General features: G+C 30.5%; 2 protein-coding genes across 2 annotated transcripts; both read left to right on the top strand.

The window, feature by feature from the left end:
• Window positions 1-18,423: 18,423 nt before the first annotated feature.
• Window positions 18,424-18,817, top strand: ColSpa_11498 (uncharacterized protein; the record flags this gene model as incomplete). The annotated part of the gene is made up of 2 exons (XM_049277710.1): window positions 18,424-18,530; window positions 18,640-18,817. The coding sequence occupies 2 exons, from the start codon at window positions 18,424-18,426 to the stop codon at window positions 18,815-18,817; spliced, it is 285 nt and encodes a 94-aa protein (XP_049133667.1).
• A 599-nt stretch (window positions 18,818-19,416) lies between these two features.
• ColSpa_11497 (uncharacterized protein) lies at window positions 19,417-20,983 on the top strand (the record flags this gene model as incomplete). The annotated part of the gene is made up of 2 exons (XM_049277709.1): window positions 19,417-20,869; window positions 20,934-20,983. 2 exons carry the CDS (start codon window positions 19,417-19,419, stop codon window positions 20,981-20,983), a joined length of 1,503 nt encoding a protein of 500 aa, XP_049133666.1.
• Window positions 20,984-21,550: the final 567 nt, after the last annotated feature.

Here is a 21,550-nt window from a genome sequence, read left to right as displayed (position 1 = left end):
AGCTTTATAATATACTAATTACTTAACTAAAGACTTATAAAAACAATTAAAACTAAATAAATAAATATTATATATAAAAATATATACTTAGAGTTATATTACTATGCTTTATAACTAAGAACTCCTAGGCTAAATAGTAGAGCTTAGAACCCTTAATAATTATAATATAAGAGGTTTTACTAAGTATATAACACTAGTACTTAAAGGTCTAGCTACTACTTATTAGTATATATTAACCTAAAGAGTTACTATATAGTGTACTTTAAACGTACTATAAGCACTTAAAGTCTTTTTAGAGGGTAGGCTCTAGGGTCCTAGTATACACCTTCTTCTTCTCCTCCTCATTCTTCTCCTTCTCCTTTACTTCCTTTCTTAGCATAAACCTAAAGGTAATTATCTCTATTTAATAGAATTAGTAAAAAGTTTAAATTAAATAAGAAAAGTATAATATATTAGCTAGCTACTAATCATAAAAGGCTTTTAAGACTATGTTAAAGTAGACTTAGGTGCTAAGGGAGAGAGGTAACTTTGAATTGTCCTTATCCTTACCTGCGGTACCTACAGGGAGGTTAGCTAAAAGAGGAGGCTATAAGCTGTCCTCTTTAGTGTTAACCTCCTTGCTACTATAGCCTCTAATAAAAAAAGTCTACTTTTATATATTAATACTACTTAAGATACAAAGGACTTAAATAAAAGATAAATATATAAAAAGAGGAGGGACTATAGGCTAGTTACTAAGGGGATTAGGGAAGCTGCTGCTCTCTCTATTACCCTTATGCACTTTGTTATGCTTTTTGAGTTAAGCTGTGTGCGCTATAGTAGTATAGGCATATATAGTAGCCTTTTTATTAGATTTTAAAGGCATCTATTCTTAAACGTTAATATTATATAAAGAGCTTATAATATAAGTAAATATATATATATATAACAAAAATAATAGTATCTTAAATATATAGTTATTATTATTATAAATAAAAAAAAAATAAAAAAGCCTTTTTATTAAGCTAAAAGAAAGTAATATTATTAAAAAAAGTAAGTACTTAACTTAATAATTAATTAGCTAATTAAAGGCTACTAATCTAATTAAATTATTTAAAGGCAATAAAAAAAAGAAAACAGTTTCTTTACTATTAATAACTAAATATAACATTAGATAACTATTTCTTTTATATTTATTACTTTAAAAGCAAGTATTTATATTCTTATTTATTCTTTCAGTAAGAATAACAAGGGGTTATTTATAAATAGTCATAAGAAAAAGTAGAGAAGAATAAAGGTAGACAGAAAAGGTATATATATATTAACCGTTAAGGTTTTATTATATCTTTTTTCGTTATATAAAACTGTCTAAGTAAAGAAGATATCTCTTAGTTATATAGAAAGTCCCTTAGATATGTATAGTATCTAAGTGTATATCTAAGCGTATATCTAAGCGCTAAGAGGTACTTATAGTTTCTTATATATATATATATATACCTATATATACCCGTAGATAAGCATAAGCGCTGGCATATATAATACTTAGAAGTATATACGTTTATATATAGTAGACTGTATTAGTTTGTAGTAGTTTGTATTAGTATAGTTATATATAGTAATATATACTTTTATAGGTTATTTTTCAAGAAGAATCTAGAAAAAATAACTATATATTTATAGGACTTTTAGTTATAAAGTTATAAAGAGATTTATATATAAGAATTATAAGAATTTTACTTCTTAATTCTTAGTTTCCTTTTTAAGTTATATCTAAGTTATAAATATAATTTACTTTGTATAAAAACTTATAAAAACCTTATATAGGGAAAATTATAAGAAAATTAGTTATAGTTATAGTTATAGTTAAAAACCTTTAAAGGAAAAAAAAATTTATAAAGGGAAAACCTTAGTATTTAAGCTGTATTACTTTCTTTTTAGAAAGTATTTCTTTATTATCTATAGTTTCTTTAGGTAAAAACCCCTTTTTATTAAGATTTATAGTCTCTATAAAGTATTTAAATACTTCTTTATTAACAGATTTAGTAAATATATCTGCTATATTATTCTTTGTATAGATATAGTATAAAGAGACTTGATTATTATAGACAGCTTGTCTAGAAAAGTGATATCTTATATCTATATGTTTAGATTTCTTATGAAGCTCTAGGTTTTCTGTTACACGTTGTGCTGCCTCGTTATCTATTAAAATAATAGGCTTATTTAACGTTATATTTAACCCTAAGTTATTATATATATAGGAAAAGGAGTTATATAGGTATATAGATTCCTTTATAGCTTTATATAAAGCCATATATTTAGCTTTACAAGTAGAGAAAGTAATAGTCTTCTGTTTTATACTATTTTAGCTTATTATATTATAGTACCCTAGGGTACTTATATATCTAGTAGTAAACATTCTATCGTCTAAGTCTCTAGCCTAATTAGAGTCTAAAAATATAACTAACTGTAAATTAATATTATAGTTATATATTAATCCTAGATTAGGATATTTATTTATATATCCTTATATTCCATTAAGCGCAATAAAATGCTCTTTAGATGGGTTACTTATATAACGAGCACATATATTTACTAGATATGTTATATCTGGCCTAGTCTTAAGACTTAAGAAGAGTAGAGATCTTATCTCTTGTTAATATTAAGTTATTTCTTCTTTTGTTGCTTACCCTGTATTTTTCCTAAGCTTAATAGTAGGATTTATAGGCGTATTATAAGGATAAGTATTCTTTTTATTATACTTTTCTAGTATTTTATTTGTATATTTGGTTTAATGGATATATAAGATCTTATTTGCTTTATCTATACATATTTTGTTCCTTAAAAACGTATATGGAATTCCTAAGTCTTGTATCTGTAAATCTTTATTTACATTATTATAGAAATATTCTATATCTTTATTTGTAGGAGCTACTATTATTATATCGTCTACGTAACAGGCTATTATAGCTCTTATATTATTATTATTAGCTATAAAGATACCTTTATCATAAGAGGATTCTTTAAAGCCTAGTTTTATAATTATAAATCTTAACTACTTATACTAGAGTCTAGGGCTTTGTTTTAGACTATATAAGGCCTTTTTAAGCTTATAATATAAAGCTTTTTCTGTTATATTATCTGTATATTCTAGGGTATTTGTTTTATAGTTATAAGAGAAACCTGTAGGTAATTTTACCTATATTTCTTTATCTATATTAGTATAGCAGAAGGCATTAGAGATATTAAATTACCTAAAAAACCAGCCTAGCTTTATTCCTATTATAAATATAGCTCTATAATTCTCAGGTTTATAGGTAGTACTAAAGGTTTCTAAATAATCAATACCTATATATTAATTAAAACCCTGTACTACTTACCTAGCTTTATATTTTAACGGGTTATTATTTATATCCGTTTTTAATTTATATACTTATCTTCCTCCTAAAGGCTTAATTCCTTTAGGTAAAGGAAGTATTATCCAAGTATATATATTATGTAAGTTATTAACCTCTAAAACCATTGCTTGAATCCATTTATCTCTAGAAGTAGAGATTATAGCCTTTTTATAGGTAGTAGGGTCTTTATCTGTTGTTATAGTAAGGATATATATAGCTTTATTAAACCTATTTATCTTATTATTTTGATTATTTATAGTAGAAAGTATTGGTTTAATTATAGGGTAGTCTTTTATAGTATATAAAGCGCTTTCTTAGTCTACTACCTATTTATAGTCTTTAAGCTTATTATTATTCTACTTAGGAATTTCTACTATTATCTTAGATTTATTATTATTATTATTATAATTATGATTATTACAATTATTATAATTGTGATTATTACAATTATTATTATTTGTTATATTATTATTATTTATCGGCTTTATATTTATACCTCTAGGATTTAAGTCTTCCTTTCTACTTTTATAGTCACGTAAAGATATCTTATTATTACTACTATTTTCTTTATTATTTATATTTATATTATTATTTATATTTATATTATTATTTATATTTATATTATTATTTATATTTATATTATTATTATTAATAGTAAAAGGTATAAACTGATTTTCTAAAATAACTATATTTCTAGTCTAAAAGGAAGTTTTCTTTTGAAAATTATATACTTTATATATATTATTTCTATAGTTAAGTACTATAGCTTTTATAGCTTTATTATCTAGCTTTTTTATCTTAAAATCCTTATTCTTATAGTAATATATAGATCTAAAAGTTACTATATTATTAATATTTGGCTTTATATTATTACCTATTTTATAAGGGGTCTTATAGTTAAGAGCTTTATAAGGGGTTATATTATATAGATCTACTACTATTAAAGCAGCTTCTCCCTATAGATATAAAGGCAAATTTACCTATAAAAGCATAGCTTTTATTTTATTAGTTATAGTCCTTATTACTCTTTCTATTATACCATTAGGCTTGTAAGTATAAGGCATTTTTATATTATGATTTATCCCTTTAATTATATAGGTATAATTTATAGTATTATTATTAAATTCTAGACTACTATTTGTATTAAAGTCTTTTATCTTATTCTTATTTATATTATTCTTATTTATATATTCTAGAATAGTAGTATTAACTTCTTTTGCTTCTTTAGTTCTAAGTTATTACCCCTGCTAATAGACACGGGAGGTCTACTACTATATAAGGTAGACCTCCCACAGGGTCATTAAGGGAATCAACTTCTTTTACCTCTATCTTCTAGATCCTATCTTTAGTGAAGCAGGTTTACTATATTGACTGTAAGGTCTATCAGACTACATAATAGATCTGGCTGCTCCTCTAAAGGACTTGCTTTACTAGAGGGTAATAAGTGGTAGTATAACCTCCTACTTTATTCCTTGGCTTTTATTAAGAAATAAATTTGCTATACGAATCTTATCTCTTATTAAGGTAAACAACTAAGAAGTAAACCTTAGCTTAACAAAGGTAATAATATAATAACTTACCCTATGTACTATTATATTAACGCTAATATTAGGCACAGCTAATAATAAGACCTAAGGGACTAAAGTACTATAGTTAAATCTAGAACCTTACAGATACACCTAAACACCTCTTATTAATTAAGCTAGCTATACTATTACTACTATAATAGTAGTAGTAGGTACTTAGCTAAATAAATTAAAAAGTAAAATTTTTAAACTAACCTTATACTATAAGGCATAATTAACTTATGCTTATATCTGAGATATTTGCTATATATAGCGCTTTATTAAATAGAAGCTAAATAAACTATTAGTTTATAGTCTCTTAGATAGCTTTTAATAGAACTATACTTAACTATCTATAGTATCTTAGCGTATTAACTTTAATAACAAATAATACAACATCTTTTTTTTTAATAATAAAGCTTATATCTTATTATTATACCTTTTTAAGTAGGATCTTAAAAGAGAAATTAAGAGGTATCTATAAACAGCAAAGTAGATTGTTTAGCTTATATACTAAGATAAGCTCCTTAGAGATAAAGACATAGTTAGTAATATGTCTTTAATCTTAGAGGACTAGAGTAGCCTAAGTAACTAGCCTAGGACTATTATTATAGCTATAGATCATAAGATAAACAACCTACTATAAAGATAGCACTAAATCTCCTTTTAGCTAAAAGACTTAGCTCTACTACTATTTCTAATAACTAAGGGTATATTAGGATTATTAAGGGATAAAGTAAGGTCTTTACTGTATCTAACACCCTTAACTAGCGCTAACCTTACATAAGAACCAATAAGTAAAGCAAAAGATTACTAGACCTTTACTTACCTAGGTAGCTTTTTACTAGTAATAATAAAAGAACCCTAGGATACGCTAAGGTTAACCTATATAGTCTAGTAGACTAAGACCTTAGATACTATACTTATATAGCTTATTAGTAAATTTACTAATATTCTTTATAATATATAGTTAAATATATTAACCTTAGTAATAATAATAATATTATTTTTATAAGTAACTACTTAGGTATAGAGATTAATAAAATATAGAATCTTTTAGCTTAATACTTTATATAATAAATTCCTTAAAGGAGAGGTATTCTTTAATGGAAAATAGGTTTATTATTATAATATAAACCTTTAGATATAGTTAGTTATAATAGAGGCTATAATAGAATCTATAAAAAACACTTTATACTAAAGGCTATTTAAACTTCTTTAAAGAGCTATTATTATCTAGTATTAAGAATAACTCTCTACTATTAAGTAAGTTATATTTGCTTTTAGTCTTAATAACTAGTTTATAGCCTTAAAGAAAGTTTTTGGTTTATGCTTAAGTACTACTAAAGATTAGTTTAATATATATTTATATATAGCTTAGGATAACCTTAACAGAAAACTAATTAAGACCTTTATTATAATAGCTTTTATTTACGCTAAAGTATAAGAAGATATTACTAACCTTTAACTACTTATTTGTTTTAAATTAATATTATATTTATATTTATACCTACTATATTTAAAGCTATAAAAAAGTAATATAATTAATGTATACCTTATTAAGGCTAAGGAAAAATAGTAGACACTTTAAGATATACTTAAAGAGGAAATAAAGCTAGTAATCTACTTTTTAAACTTAGGCCTAGTAGGTTAAAAAGAAAATAGTAAAAAAGATAACAAGAGTATATATTATAGAGACAAGGCTAGATACTAACTATATAACTATAAGATATAGCTATAGAGATAATAAGTAAAGCTATAGAAAAGGCAGGAATACCTAGGGCAATAAGAATTTAGAAAGGATTATAGCTAACCTTAACGCTAAGAATACTTGTTGCTAGGTATACAGGATTAGCTACTATACTAACCTATACGCTAAGAGTAATAATTTAGTAACTAGGACTAGTAGTAACCCCCTCTCTACTACCCTCGCTAAATATAACAGCTATAGAAACTATATGTTAAGAACGTAGGTATAGGCGTTAACGCTTACTAAGTTAAGAGTATAATTTATAAGGATAACCTAGACGCTAAGGAGGTTACTAGTAACCTAATAAGTTAAGGATACTAGATTAAAAACAAAGGTAAGGATAGAGAAGATAATAATAACCCTTTAAAATTAGTAATAAACTTTGTTAAATTATATACTATAAGAAACAAACTAATAAGTCTAATATATATAACTCCTCTACTAGTAGTACCTCTAGTGTTAAAAAAAGCCTTACTTTACTACTAAACGCTAAAAGTAATAAAGGTATCTATTACATAGCCTAAGATTATCTAATTATAGAGGCTAACCTATAACTAGATATCCTTAATAACTTAATAGTAGTAATATATATAAGGCTTAGTATTACATTAGACCTAGAGAAACAAACAATAGAAGTATACCTTAACATAAAGAGCATAATAACCCTTGTAGACTACGCCTAGATTACTACGTTTACACAGAACGTAAAGTAGAATCATAATTACTAGTATACACTAAACAGAGTCAAGGTAAGCGTCTAAGTTAAAGAAAAAGTCTCCTTTGATTTCTATATCCCTAGCACTATAGCTAATAATCCTATAAATAAATACTTCTATATAAAAGCTAAGGTTATTAATTACTTAGCCCTAAGACTATTATTAAGTATACTATTCTATATTAAACATAAAGTTAAGATTAACTTTACACTTTTATAAGTTACTTTCTAATCTATATATAACCTTATAGTACTAGTCTAGATTATATAATAGCTAACACCGGTTAGACATTAAGTCTAAGCTATATACTAAGTTATTATACTACTAGGTTAAGAAGTCTTTTTTATAATTAACTTTAATAACCTCTTATTACTATAAACAAAAGAACTATAAGATCTTAAAGATATATACTACTTTTATTTTATAAAACCTAGTATACTAAACACTATACTATTATAAGATATACTAAAACGCCTTATTATAAGAAATAATAGCCTTAGTACCCTTATTATTTACCTAAGAGAACACTTAGAGACTATTACTAATAGAGAAGTATAAGCTAATATATACTATGTTAAATAGGCTAAGGTAGTATACTTACTATAAGACCTATTAAGGAACCTACTAAGTGTCCTTAAACCAGGTAGATAAGTAAAAAGTAATTCCCTAAGAGCTTAACTAATAACAAAGAGGCCTAACTTATATATAATCTTTAACTATAAAGTATTAAAACCGGTAGATATTTTATATTAAATGTTTAGCTAAAGAGTCTTTATTATAGTAAGTAGCTTTTAATAGGTAAAAGTATATGCTAGAATCTTAAATAAATTTGACGTATAGTAAAACAAGGGTATTATTTTAATAAAAGACAAGGACTAAATATAAGTTAACTTAGTGAAAGGATAGTAAAATCAGAAGATACTAGTATAGCTATACCCCTTAAGGCACATAGATAAGGCCTTCCTTAACGACTATTATAATAAACTTTATAAGGCTAAAAAGATAAGCTAAATAAGATAACTAGCCTTAATTACTTACTTAACTTTTATTATAAATTATATAGTAGACAGTAAGCCTAAAGTATAACCTGTTATAGACCTTAGACTACTTAACAAGGTTACTATACTTAATATATACCTTCTTCTAGACTAAAACAATATTATTAGTACTATATAAGGTAAATCTAGAATCATAGTCCTAGACGCTATAGGTTTTTTCTATTAACTACCTATTTATTTAGCCTACTAAGACAGAATAGTTATTATCTCTCTTAAAGGGCTTAAGAAGTCCTATGTTGTCCTTATAGGCTTTAAGAATATATCTATATTTATATAGAGATATATAGACTAATTATTTTATAAGTATTAGGAGTTTGTAAAAGTATATATTAATAATATTATTATTTTTAGTAATAATAATAAAAACTATACTAAATATCTTAAGATTATCCTTAAAATTATCAAAAAAAACCACCTTTATTTATTAGTAATAAAGTTATTTATAAGATACTTTAGCGTTAAATTTCTTAGTTACGTTATTAATAATAACAGAATTACTTACATAAATAACTATATTATAGTATTTAAGAAAATCAAGTTTTTATTATTAGTAATAGCTTTAAAAACCTACTTAGGTATAGTAGGCTAGCTTAAGGAAAGTATTCTTTAGTTTAACGTTATATTTATTTTACTATAGAATAAAAAAAAACTTTTTTTTACTAGAATAAGGTTAAAAGAAAAACTTTAAGCTACACTTAACTAAACTACTTAGCTAAAACAGGTATAAAAAGCTACGTTTAAAGGCATTAACGCTAAACACGCCATATTTAATATGCTCTAAAATAACCTTTACTGCTAAGCTTTCAGATTCTACTATAACCTACACTAAGCCTTCTTTTTTAAGATCAATACCTATTAAAGTACCTTTAGCCTTTTTGTCTTTTAGCTAAACATTAACTAGAACAGGACTAAGATCCCTAGCTATAATATCTCTATTAAATACATTTATTTTATCCTCTTCTTATTTAAAGCTACCTTAAAAGCTAAGAAGGCCTATAAGGCTATAGAAGTAAAAGTCATAGTAGTCGTCTAGGTTATCTATAAGCTTTATAAAATAGTCTAGTCTAATAGCTTACTAGTTAATATCTTTATAAATTATATAATAATAGTAAATATAATAATATACACTTTACTTAAAACAATAAACCTTAACAAAATTAATTTAAAACTTATAATAATAGTAATTTACTTATTATAATTTAAATTCTATATTACTTATATCTTAGATAAACTTAACGTTATACTAAATATATTATTATAGTTACTTACGTTTAAGGGTAATTACTTTAAGGCTAAAACTAGTATAAAAGACGAATTAGTAAATATTATAGTAGTAATATATTACGTAGATAATAAGATAGTTATTAACTAAGGGACTAAGGTTATTATACTAGGAATTATAAACGATTTTAGAAGTAAGCTTAAATAAGGATATTAATAAAATAAAAAATACTAAAGGATTCTATTGTAATAGTAAGCGGCAGCTAAGAAAAACAAGAAATACATTACTCTTAATATAGCTTAACGTAGAGATAGGGTTTTGCTATAGGCTATTAACTATAGTCTTCTTTACTATATAGAAATAATAGAACAATAATAACTCTATATCTTAATTAGCTATAAGCAGGAAGTACTATGACTTGTCTATAACGATAAATACTACTTTAAAGAGAATAAAATAACCTATAAGCTTAAAGGCCTCCTTATTAGACAAAAGTAGGTAAAAGTTTCTAGCTATATTAAATACTGTTCTACTTATTAGAAATACTAAAAATTAAGAAAAAAAACGCTAAGGGAATTATAGCTTATCCTAGTCTATATAACCCCTTTTTATACTATTACTATTAACTTTATTACTAATATACCTAACATACTATTAATAGGTACCTTCTAGTTAATACTAAATTAACCTAAGCTAAACACATTATATATAGTCTCTTATCTATTTAGTAAATAGATACTACTAATTATAAGGTATATAATATATATAGTAATAGATTAAGTAGTAGTATTAGCTTAGATACTTTTTCTTATAAACTAGGGATTATTATAATAAATTATATTTAATTAAGATTTAAAATTTACTTTTACTATCTAGTAAAATATATTTATTACTCTAAACATTAAACTCCTCTTTTCTATATTATACTATATATAAACTAATAGTATAGATAAAAGGAAAAACTAGACAATAGAAATTATAATCTAATTTTATACTACTATAACACTAGATATACCTTAAACAAGAATACTTCTAGCTCTATAATTTAACCTTAATAATACTCTAGTATTCTTTATAGGATGTTTACTTAATAAAGTAGTAATAGGATTTAGGCTAAGATTAGTAATTATACTAGTTATTAGTATAAAAGATAAGAATACCTAGGCTAATATTAAAGTCCTTTACTGTTTATACTAAGAAAAAGCTATTAAGTTAATTAATATTATAAAAGTAATAGTAAAAAATAGATATAATAAAAAGCATAATTTAGTTAATTTTTAATAAAAGGACATAGTTTACTTTTACTTAAAAAAGAGATATTACTTACTTAGGTATCCTAAACAGAAATAGTTAATAGAGTAAGCTAGTCCTTTTAAGATAATTAAGATAAAAGGTATCCTAGCTACTAAACTTAACTTCCTAGCTACATAGCGGGTTTACCTAGTAGTCTTAGTAGCGTAACTCTAGAAACCAGCCCAGGGAAAAGATCCTTTTTAACAAAGAAATACTTAGCTATAGCTAGTAGTAGTTAACAGTATAAGCAGAAAGGACATCTAGGAACTAGACAAGATTATTATACAACATATCTATTAACTATATAACTAACCTTATATTAAATTCCTTATTAGATAGAAAGGCTTTACTACTAAGAATAATAGCTAGGTTTTATACCTAGAACTAATTAGAATAGCCTAAGAACTTATAAATAAGTTTGAATTAGCTTATTTAATTGACTAGATAGCTAAGTATAATAGAAGGAATATCTTAAGGCTTAATAGGGAAATTATTACCAATATACCTATAAAATCCTAGATTAAAGTAATTATCCTTAGATAAATAATTTATAAGTTACCCTAAGATATCCAAAGATAGTAGTAAGCTTTATAGAACTAATAAACACTAATAGACCTCTTATATAGTAAGAAAGGAAATCTTTAGATGTACTTACCTTGTTAAAAGGGCAGAGTAAGAAAGGAAAGCGTAATAGGTGTAGGTATAAGCTACTAGTACCTATATTAGTTAATAGAATATTACTTACCTTAACCTTACCTTTTCTTTTTTTTTTAGCCTTATAAATTTTCTTTTTATTTTTTTTGTTTTTTAAATAATTATTATTTTTATTAGATCTATTAATAGTACTATTACTTTATATAATAGCTTTAGTAGTAACCTTTTCTTTACCTTTTTATTTTAATATTTTTATTTTAATAATAATAAATTTATTTTTCTTTTTAATATATCTACTACTAAACCTAATAATAACTACTTAAGCTAAGAATAATAGTAACGTTATTGTTAAGCCTTTCTCTCTTATACTTGTTACTAACGCCTTTAGTAATAAGGCTACTTAGCTAGTACCTAACAAAAATAACAACCTAACTAGTATCTTAATTTTTAGTAACCTTACTATTAGTAAAGGAGGTAATATTATAGATACTAGTAGAAGTTATAACGTGAATAAACTTTTTAAAGGTACTAATACTCTTTTTAGCTTAAAGGAAAGCCTTATTAGCCTTAGTAATAGAGATAATAATAGAGTTAATAATATAGCCTCCTTAAGCAATAAGAATAATAGCTTTAATAATAACAGAGATAATAACTTTAATAAGAAGAATAGTAATAATAAGTCTATCTAGATAGTTAATACTTTTACTCTTACTTATAATAAAGCTAGTAAAAGTAACTACTATAATAAGGCTAGTAATTACTATTATTTCTTTAAAGATATTATTTTTGCCCTTAATAAAGAAATAGCTATTGCCTTTAATAATAAGCTTTATAAGAAAATACTTATTATTTTTAATAAGTTCTTTAAAAAAAAATCTAAATAAAAGAATAATAACGCCTTATTTATTATAAATAATGTTATTTATAGTATTAAGAAAGCCTATTAAAAAGCCTAGGATATTAAGATAACTAGTATATTAGGTTAGTTAATAAAGCTATTATCTTATATATAGGTTCTAGTAGTATATATGTTATATAAGAACAGATATCTTATTAAGTCTATTAGTAAATACCTTGCTAAACTACAGAGGTTAAGCTTAGCGTAAGTCAAGGACACTAGATTCACCAGCAAAGCTACTAGTAGCACACTTACCATTAAGACACTTCTCTAATAGAAAAAAGAGGTTATTACCTAGCAAAGTAAAGTTAAAGCTAAATTCAAGGACCTTACTATAACCTATAATAAGGCTATTAACTAGCTTTATATTAAGATTAAGGCTAAAAGAAACAACAATATTACTTAGAATAATATAATTAACTAGTTATATAATAAACTTACTATTAAAGTTTATTATAAAGTCTTAATTTTTACTAAGCTTACTATAAAATTCAAAAAGTTTAATATAATATCTAATAAGCTTAACGCTATTAACTATAAAACTAATATAATAATAAACTAGCTTTTAATTTAAGAGAATCAAAACAGCTATACTACTAACCTTATTAACTTCTATAATAAGGCTACTACTAGAAGTAATAAGTTAAGTAGAAACGTAACTAGTAGTTACAATAATAGTAACCCTTACCTACTTAACGTTAAACTTTACGCTTTTAGCGCTAAAGGTATTACTAAAGCCTAGAAAGCTACTAACCTCTACGCTAAGGCCACTAAGAAACATGATGCTCTTAGCGCTATAACTGTTACCTCTACTAAGAAGACGTATACTAACAAGGGTAAGAGAACAAATAGGCTACTAAGAGATATAGATCTATAAAGAATAGTAAAAGAAACAGGAAACATAGCGGATTACATAGGAGAGCTAACACTAAGTAAGGTCTAAAACTTATAATCTTTATTAAAATTTATAATATTAAGGCTATAGTAATAAATAGAAAATAAAAACAGATTTATTAATAGAATTAGTAAAGAAAAAAGTAAAAATAGTAATATTTTAGCTAAACTATATAGATAATAACCCTGTAAGATATTACTAGCACAGTAATATCTTAAGGCAAAGAGAGCATATATTACCCCTACTAATAAACACAGGAGGTCTACTACTATATAAGGTAGACCTCCTACAGGGTCATTAAGGGAATTAACTTCTTTCACCTTTATCTTCTAGATCCTATCTTTGGTAAAGCAGGTTCACTACATTAACCATAAGGTCTGTCAGACTATACAATAGATCTGACCGCTCCTTTAAAGGACTTGCCTTACCAGAGGGGTAACATAAGTAGTTTTATAAATATAAGTCTAGACTTTTTTTCTAAAAAGATAATAAACTATTAATATTTATTATTAGTAAAAGGTATTATAGGTCTATAAAGATCAAAAGAGACTTTTTCTATATATTTATAAACCTTATTATAGTTATTAGAATACTTATTAACTTTAGTAGTAAAGTTTACTTTTATATAGGTATTATAAGTATAGTCTTCTTTTATTATATTATTAGTTATATTTATATTATCTTTAAGTTATATTAAGACTTTTCTATTTATATGTCCTAGTCTATTATACTACTTTTTATAGTTATTAATCTTTTTATTATATATAATTTTCTTATATTTATAAGGTTTTCTTCTTATATTTATAGTATTTATATATTCTTTATAGTTATTAAGATCTTTTTTATTTAGAACCTTTATATTTAGGTAATATAAATTATCTTTTATTTTCCTTTTATAAAGGGTTCTTTTATTATTTATATTTATTAAAGATACTTTTGTATTCTAGAAAAAAAAGGTTATCTTAAGTCTTCTTAGTCTATTTTAACTTAGAAGATTAATACCTATTTTAAGCATATAATAATAGTCTTTAAGGATATATATATTATTATTATTAGAAAAAGAAATTACTATATCTTTTTGTAGAGAGATTTTTTTTCTTTTTATATCTCTTTAGTTAATATACCTGTTTATATAAGTAGTCTTTATAAATAAGGATTTATTACTTATAATATTAATAGTAGTAGTAGTATCTAAGTAGAACGTAGTATATTTATTATTCCTAGTTATATATATAGGTTTATTTATATTACTTATCTTATTATTAGTTATAGTTATTATAAAGGAGGTTATATAACTTACATCTTTAAAACCTAAGTTTATCTTACTCTCTTCTTCTTGTTAAGGGTTATCTATAACTATATTATCTATAACTATAATATACGTATTTTCTGTGTCTAATTTATCTGATTCTTTAGAATCTTCTTTTTCTATTATAGCCTTTTTAGCTATTAAGGCCTTTTAGGCCCTATAGAGCTTATTTCTCTTTATATTAGTCCTTTGTTGCCTTAGGACCTCTTTCTTAGTATTATCCTTATTTTTCTAGCTTTTAGGGGCCTTAATAGGATATAGGAAGTTGTAGTCTTTAACCATATAGTTTTTTAACTTATAGTATATATAGTAAATACTCTTTGTCTTTTTCTAAGGCTTTTTAATTTCTTTTTTAAAAGTAAAAGTAGTATATAATACTATAAAAGAATCTTTTCTTTTTGCTTTATCTATAAGATTTATAAAAAGGGATTCTATAGTATAGGAATTTATATCCTTTTTAAGGGCTTAGGTTATATTAGTTATAAAACCTTTATAACTATTATCTAAACTATTTAATACCTAAACTATAATAACTTATTTTAGTAAAGCTATATCTTTAGAAGATAAGTTATTTATAAGCTCTTTTACTTTATTAAGGTATTCTTCTATAGATCTAAAGGATTCTAAAGAGGTATTAAAGAACTCTTTATAAGTAAAATATTTATTAGTAAAACTAGTAGGTTTATATAGATCTTTTAGTTTCTTCTAGGCTTTATATCCTATTATAGAGTCTTTTATAACCCTTAAAAGGAAATTCTTATAAAATAGCTTTATAAAAGCTAATACTTTTATATTACTCTTTTATTAAGAAGGTATAGTTAAAGGGGTTATAAGACTAAAGTTAATATCTTTACTAATAAGTAAAGCCTTAAATCTAGTTACCTAAATATTATAGTTAAGGCTACTAAAAAGGCATAGTATATAGATTTTTTTTATAGTATTAATTTAGTTCAAATTCAATCAGAATATAAGGATTTTAGTTGATTTTAGCTAATTAGTAAGAGATATTGGTATTCTGATAGTACTGTTGAATTCGTCTTGAAAAATAGGCCTTAAAAGTGGTTAAGTTATTATTAATAGTATAGTGTTGCGTGGTTGCCTTAGGTTATAGATATATATAGGCCTTTAATTAAAGAAGCTTTCACTAGACGGCAGAGCAGTTAGTCTAGTGGTTTAGCTATCCTCTAGATTAACTAATTGAATTGGTAACTTAATTAGAGCTCTTGGGTTTAATTCCAGCTTGAGGTATATAGTCTTTGTTGGATATAGACTAGAAATAACCTTCAACCGGTAAGGTAGGATTGAATTATGATTGGCCTGGAGCTGTAGTGGCATAAAATATAGCGATAGGTGTAGTGCTTGCCCAGTAAGCCGGTCCTTCTATTCTGCTGAATATGGACTGCTGGGTGTGAGGTGTAGCTGCCTTAGAGCTATATTCCTTAAAATTCCCTTAGCTAATGTGGTACGTCCCCTAGCAAGGTTGAATTTTTTGTTGTATAAAATAAAGGTATAAGTATAAAGGAAGATAAAAAGGTATAAGAGTTGTTTTCTCTATTGAGCTAGGCTTATAACTAGTAAGAATAATAAAAGGTTATTTATAAATAGTTATAAGGAAAAGTAAAGAAGAATAAAGGTAGACAGAAAAGGTATATATATATTAACTGTTAAGGTTTTATTATATCTTTTTTTGTTATATAAAACTGTTTAAGTAGAAAGGATATCTCTTAGTTATATAGAAAGTCCTTTAGATACGTATAGTATCTAAGTGTATATCTAAGCGTATATCTAAGTACTAAGAGGTACTTATAGTTTTTTGTATATATATATATATACTTATATATACCTATAGATAAGTATAAGCGCTAGCATATATAATGCTTAGAAGTATATGCGTTTATATGTAGTAGACTACATTAGTTTGTAGTAGTTTGTATTAGTATAGTTATATATAGTAATATATACTTTTATAGGTTATTTTTCAAGAAGAATCTAGAAAAAATAACTATATATTTATAGGACTTTTAGTTATAGAGTTATAAAGAGATTTATATATAAGAATTATAAGAATTTTACTTCTTAATTCTTAGTCTTTTAAAGCAATTCTTTTATATATAGCTATTATTAGACGTATAACAGTTAAAATCTATTGATCCGCCTAGGGGGGTGTGTCGCAATACCTTCACGCGCATCGCGCAGCCTTGTGAGATTTGTGCTAAGCCTGGATTAACTATTAGTCCGGTCCCTTTGTGCAGATCCACCACGCAGGATACGTATTTATTCGTTTTGGACAAGGTAATCCTGCACGTAGAAATCTAAGCCGTTTTCCTTATGTCTTTTCCACCCTAAGTGGTGACTCTACGACACTATGAGTGGATTTCGAGGCATTACTAGGAGTTTTGGGTCGGCGGTCAGCTACGCTGTATGAACAGATCAATGATCTTGCACAATGTTATGTCACATTTTGAACAAAATATACAAGTCAACATGGACCGTGCTTTGTTGTGAAATGCCTGGGATCCATTCAGCCGAGATATGCACGCATCCCGCGTCTGAAGAAGCCGAAAACCCGTCTGACAACTCGGCGCGCATGCAGTATCTCTAACTGCATCTAGATGCACTCCGATCCGTCCAATCAATATCTAGACGACCTGCTGCAGGAGGTTGGGTTCGTTCACTACTGCAGACCCTCTCGCAGAGCCTCCAAGTTCGTAACATCACCACATGAATCCCTCAACAACGGCCATCTGATGAGGCCATATGGTCTCGGGCGATTTCCCGACGCCTTGTATATTCTCTCCCTACCTCAATAAACCATTGGCCCTGGCTTTTTGCGCCTTGCTTTGACCTTTCCCCTCTCTTCATCCATGATCAGCACCGAAAGGTTGGCAAGACTGAATTACAGCATCACCTCTGCGCTTTGCGGGCGTTGTTGCAAGGACACTCGCAGGCAAAGAGCGGTAGAAACGGTCGCCGTCAATGTTTCATGCAGCCAAGGCGCGAATGCATACGGCGGTGGAGGCGATCGCCAAATGTGACTGCATCCCCCTGCTGGCATATGGTGCAGATGGTGCAGATGAACGGCCGATATCCAACGCGAACTGCGCTAAAATGTCACCGGGTGGATCTCGAGAAGAAATCTGCAGGCGTCCCGAACTCCCGGGGGTGTCAAATCCGGTAAGGGTTCTCGAGAAATCTTCCAATTTTCCAAGGAGCCCTGGACGCGTCGGCGGCGAAGTTATGCCAGCGGTGAAGGACAGGCAAGGCGGTGATTGTTTATGCGACTTTGGTGCCCAATGTTCGACCTTCCATTTCGTTTAATCTTGGTTCGGGTTCAGTTGGCCAGCCACTTTGGTGGGCCGTGTCCTCGGCGACTCCTGGACGTTGGCCTCGACAGTTTACGGATGGCAGTATTTATTAACATGATTTGCCATTTGGGCCGTGGTGGATACCACTACCACCGTATCTCGGGCTGAGCCGACGAGTACATATAGATGAGCGTCGAGTCCTGGGTTTGCAGCTGCCTTTTCTCTCTGGTCTCTTCATCTCTATTTGGCCCTGGTATCCGAGACCCTGCATAACTGCTTTCACGTCTAGCAGTTGCTTTTTTTCTGGCGTCACGATTTCGCTTTGTTTATGAGTTTCGTTTCTGTTTTCCGAGATCACGGCCATTGATACCCAATAAAATCACCATGTCTCCTGCGATATTCGAGTCTCACCGGAGAACGCCCTCTGGTCAAGACCCCGACCGTCGGAAATCTGGAAGCGGTTTTCTTTTCCTCAACAACCGTTTCAAGAGGTATGTTTTGTTTGTTTACTTTTCTCTCTCTCTCTCTCTCTCTCTCAGTTGTCCTGGCCACGACGTCTTTCTTCACCGCTCTTCAGTCCCCTCTGCATCCCCCCTGTAGCATGTATCGCTTGAGTCGCTTCCCCTTGTTTTATGCCGGATCCTGGACCCGCTTCGCCAGGACCGGATGCAATAGCGTGCGCCGCGGCTTTGACGATCCCCACCAAACTTGCATATCCCTCGAGCTGTCCAACGGTCGACAACCTCAAGCCTTGGAGTTCATCGGCTTGCATATTTGACGTGTCTTTGACACGATCTTAACCATCGTCTAAACCCAACCCAACCCAGCCCAACCCAAGCCCGTCTCCAATCATCGTCCCTCTCTTACACGGGTGTTCGTAGTCCGTCAACACCACCCGAGGGTAACGCGTCTGACTTCTTCAGCCAGTATCGTTACTGGTTGAATGAGGATGCGATGACGGAAGGCCCTCAAGGAGGGCGCCACTTCATCGCACCCATCTTGCGACACCCTACAAGAATACTACCTCCACGGCCACCATCTGTGCCTGCCCGAATCTCGTCCCTTCGGTAGCGTTCCTTTGCTAGACCCTCATTTCCCATGCCTCTGCAGTATTGCCTCAGCTCGTTCGCCATGAACTTGAGCAGGCCCAAGTTGTTATGATTGCAGTACCAGCATGGACAAGACTAATACTAACGTCGTCATAGAGCCCCTACTACCAAGACTACCAACGAAAATGCCACATCTACCCCTCCTACTCCCACTTTTGGGCCCGTGAAGGACGGCTACTTCATGAAGCGTTCCGATTCGGCCCGCAGCATCCCTTCTCTGGTTCAATCCAACAACGGTGATGCCGAGACACCACGACCCATGACCGCAATGCCCGGTAGGGAAAAGAGCTTCCTTGACAACAAGGAGCCTGCTGTTGCATCCGTCCTCGAGGAGAAGGATAGGGCCACCGCTCCTGGGGCACCTGTTACGGACGGAGCCGAAGCCGCTCAGACTAAGGCTATATCCGTGGCGGAGACTACCCAGACAGCTGAGGATGAGGCTGATGACTATTCTTCCGAGGACGAAGACGATAAGAAGAACGAGACCCAGGCTCGAGAGCCTCAGGGAGCACAGCTTGCAACCCTCGTCGCAGTCTTGCCTCCGCGCCCTGCGTCCCCCGAGGCCGACAAGAAGATTTCATACCACGAGGATGCCGACCTTCACATTAAGGTCCGCGACTCAAACGGTACCGTCATTGTCTACTCTGTCCGCTCTGCCGCCCTCGCTTCTGCATCTCGCGTCTGGAAGGATTTCCTCGCTAAGAACACCGCCACCGTTGTTGAGCTACAATCTGCTGCCGACACCGTTAGCGGTCTCGATGTGCTCTTCTCCATCGCCCACTTCAAGTTCCACGAGCTCCCAACCATGCCCAATGTCGGCGAGCTTTACGACCTTGCCCTGGCTTCTGACAAGTACGCCGCCACTCATCTGCTGGTCCCATTCATGAAGGACTGGGTCGTAGCCTTGAACCGCCACGTTCTCATGGCCGGTGCCCGCAACGACGAGGACAAGACCCTTGTTCTTAGCTGGGTCTTTGGTGAGGCTCGTTGGTTCAGCCGCGTGCTGGCTAAGGCGGCGTACAAGTCGCGCGTCGGCACCGATGGCACCCTTCTTGACTCCAAGGGCCACCCCTGGAAAGAGCAGCCCATCTCGGATGAGGTCATCAGCATGTTGGCCGCTACACGTGCCGAGGCCGTCGAGAAGGTCATCAAGGCTGTCAGCAACCCTGTTCATCGTCTTCTCAACCCTTCCTGCTACCCTGGCGAAGAGATCCGTTACTGCCATGCCGGTACCGACGACGGAACCGCTGAGGATTGCGAGCAGCTTCTCCTCGGATCTGCTATTATGGGTCTGACCAAGTCCAAGCTTTGGCCCCCTCCTGAGCCCGCTAAGATTAAGGTCAGCGCTGTCGATCTCGCTAGAGCGTACAGTGACGTTCGCATTCGTCGCTACCAGACCCCTGGTTTGCGCTTCAGGGATAGCATGCCCGAGGGCGCACCAGTCGAGGACCCTCACGCCAAATGCGGCTTCGGTCACCGCGAGGTGATTGAGAAGATCCTCAACACCCCTGCCAAGATGGCTTCCAGCGTTGTTGGCCAGCTCATCACCAGAGCCAAGAAATCAGGTGCTTTTGGCGAGGAGCTCTTCGCGGACTTGAAGGAATACGTGCAGGATGGCGGAGCTGCTGTTGATGGCGAGGACTTGAAGAGCAATCCCGTCCACTACAAGCAGGTCCGTGTTAGGATCAATGGTGTTGTTGAAAACAAGACCCCGGCCGATGGTAGGTTCTCCACTCAAAACCTTTTAGTTATACCTGTGACCCTTTATTTGCTAACACTGTCTAGATGATGACGATGATGAGGATGAGTCCAGCTCTGAGAGTGATGACGAGTAGCTTTAAGGAGTGCATCGCTGTCGGCGGGTTTGCGTGTGATAAAGTTTAACGTAGTATGGTTTTGTTTGCCTATGATGTCTCGAAGTATGATTCATTATGACCAAATACCCTTAGAATGTGTCTAGATCTCATTATACATTTCTCCTTTGTTTTAAGCATACATAACGTTCCCTATTGCCTATCCAGTCTGTGACACGATTCACTCTCATTGCTCTAGTATTCCAACTGATGGCGAACAAAGGCCTTAAGATTCCATCAAGTTTTCATTTTTAATGCAAAGAGAAAGTAATTGAACTCAACCGTTTTAAGCTATCAACTTTATATCACAGCTGTGTAATCTATAATCATGATCCAACCGCTTTTCGACCCCAGCCTGGAGCATCGGTTTTTGCAGACGGTGAGACAGACTCTTTGAACGATTCTCATCCTGCGACATTCTGCGCCCACGTCTTTTACAATATTAAAGAGACCGACTGGCCCGTTCGAAAGGTATTATACGGTTCTCCCTCTCCTCTTGAGTTGAAGTCCGAGGCGGATCTCGAGTCGCGACTACCGGCGCTATTTCTG

The sequence above is a fragment of the Colletotrichum spaethianum genome (genome assembly GCF_022836535.1).
Source record: "Colletotrichum spaethianum MAFF 239500 DNA, contig47, whole genome shotgun sequence".
NCBI classification, from domain to species: domain Eukaryota; kingdom Fungi; phylum Ascomycota; class Sordariomycetes; order Glomerellales; family Glomerellaceae; genus Colletotrichum; species Colletotrichum spaethianum.
Note: the sequence above shows the minus strand (reverse complement) of the source record. Positions and strands in the feature narration are given on the sequence as shown.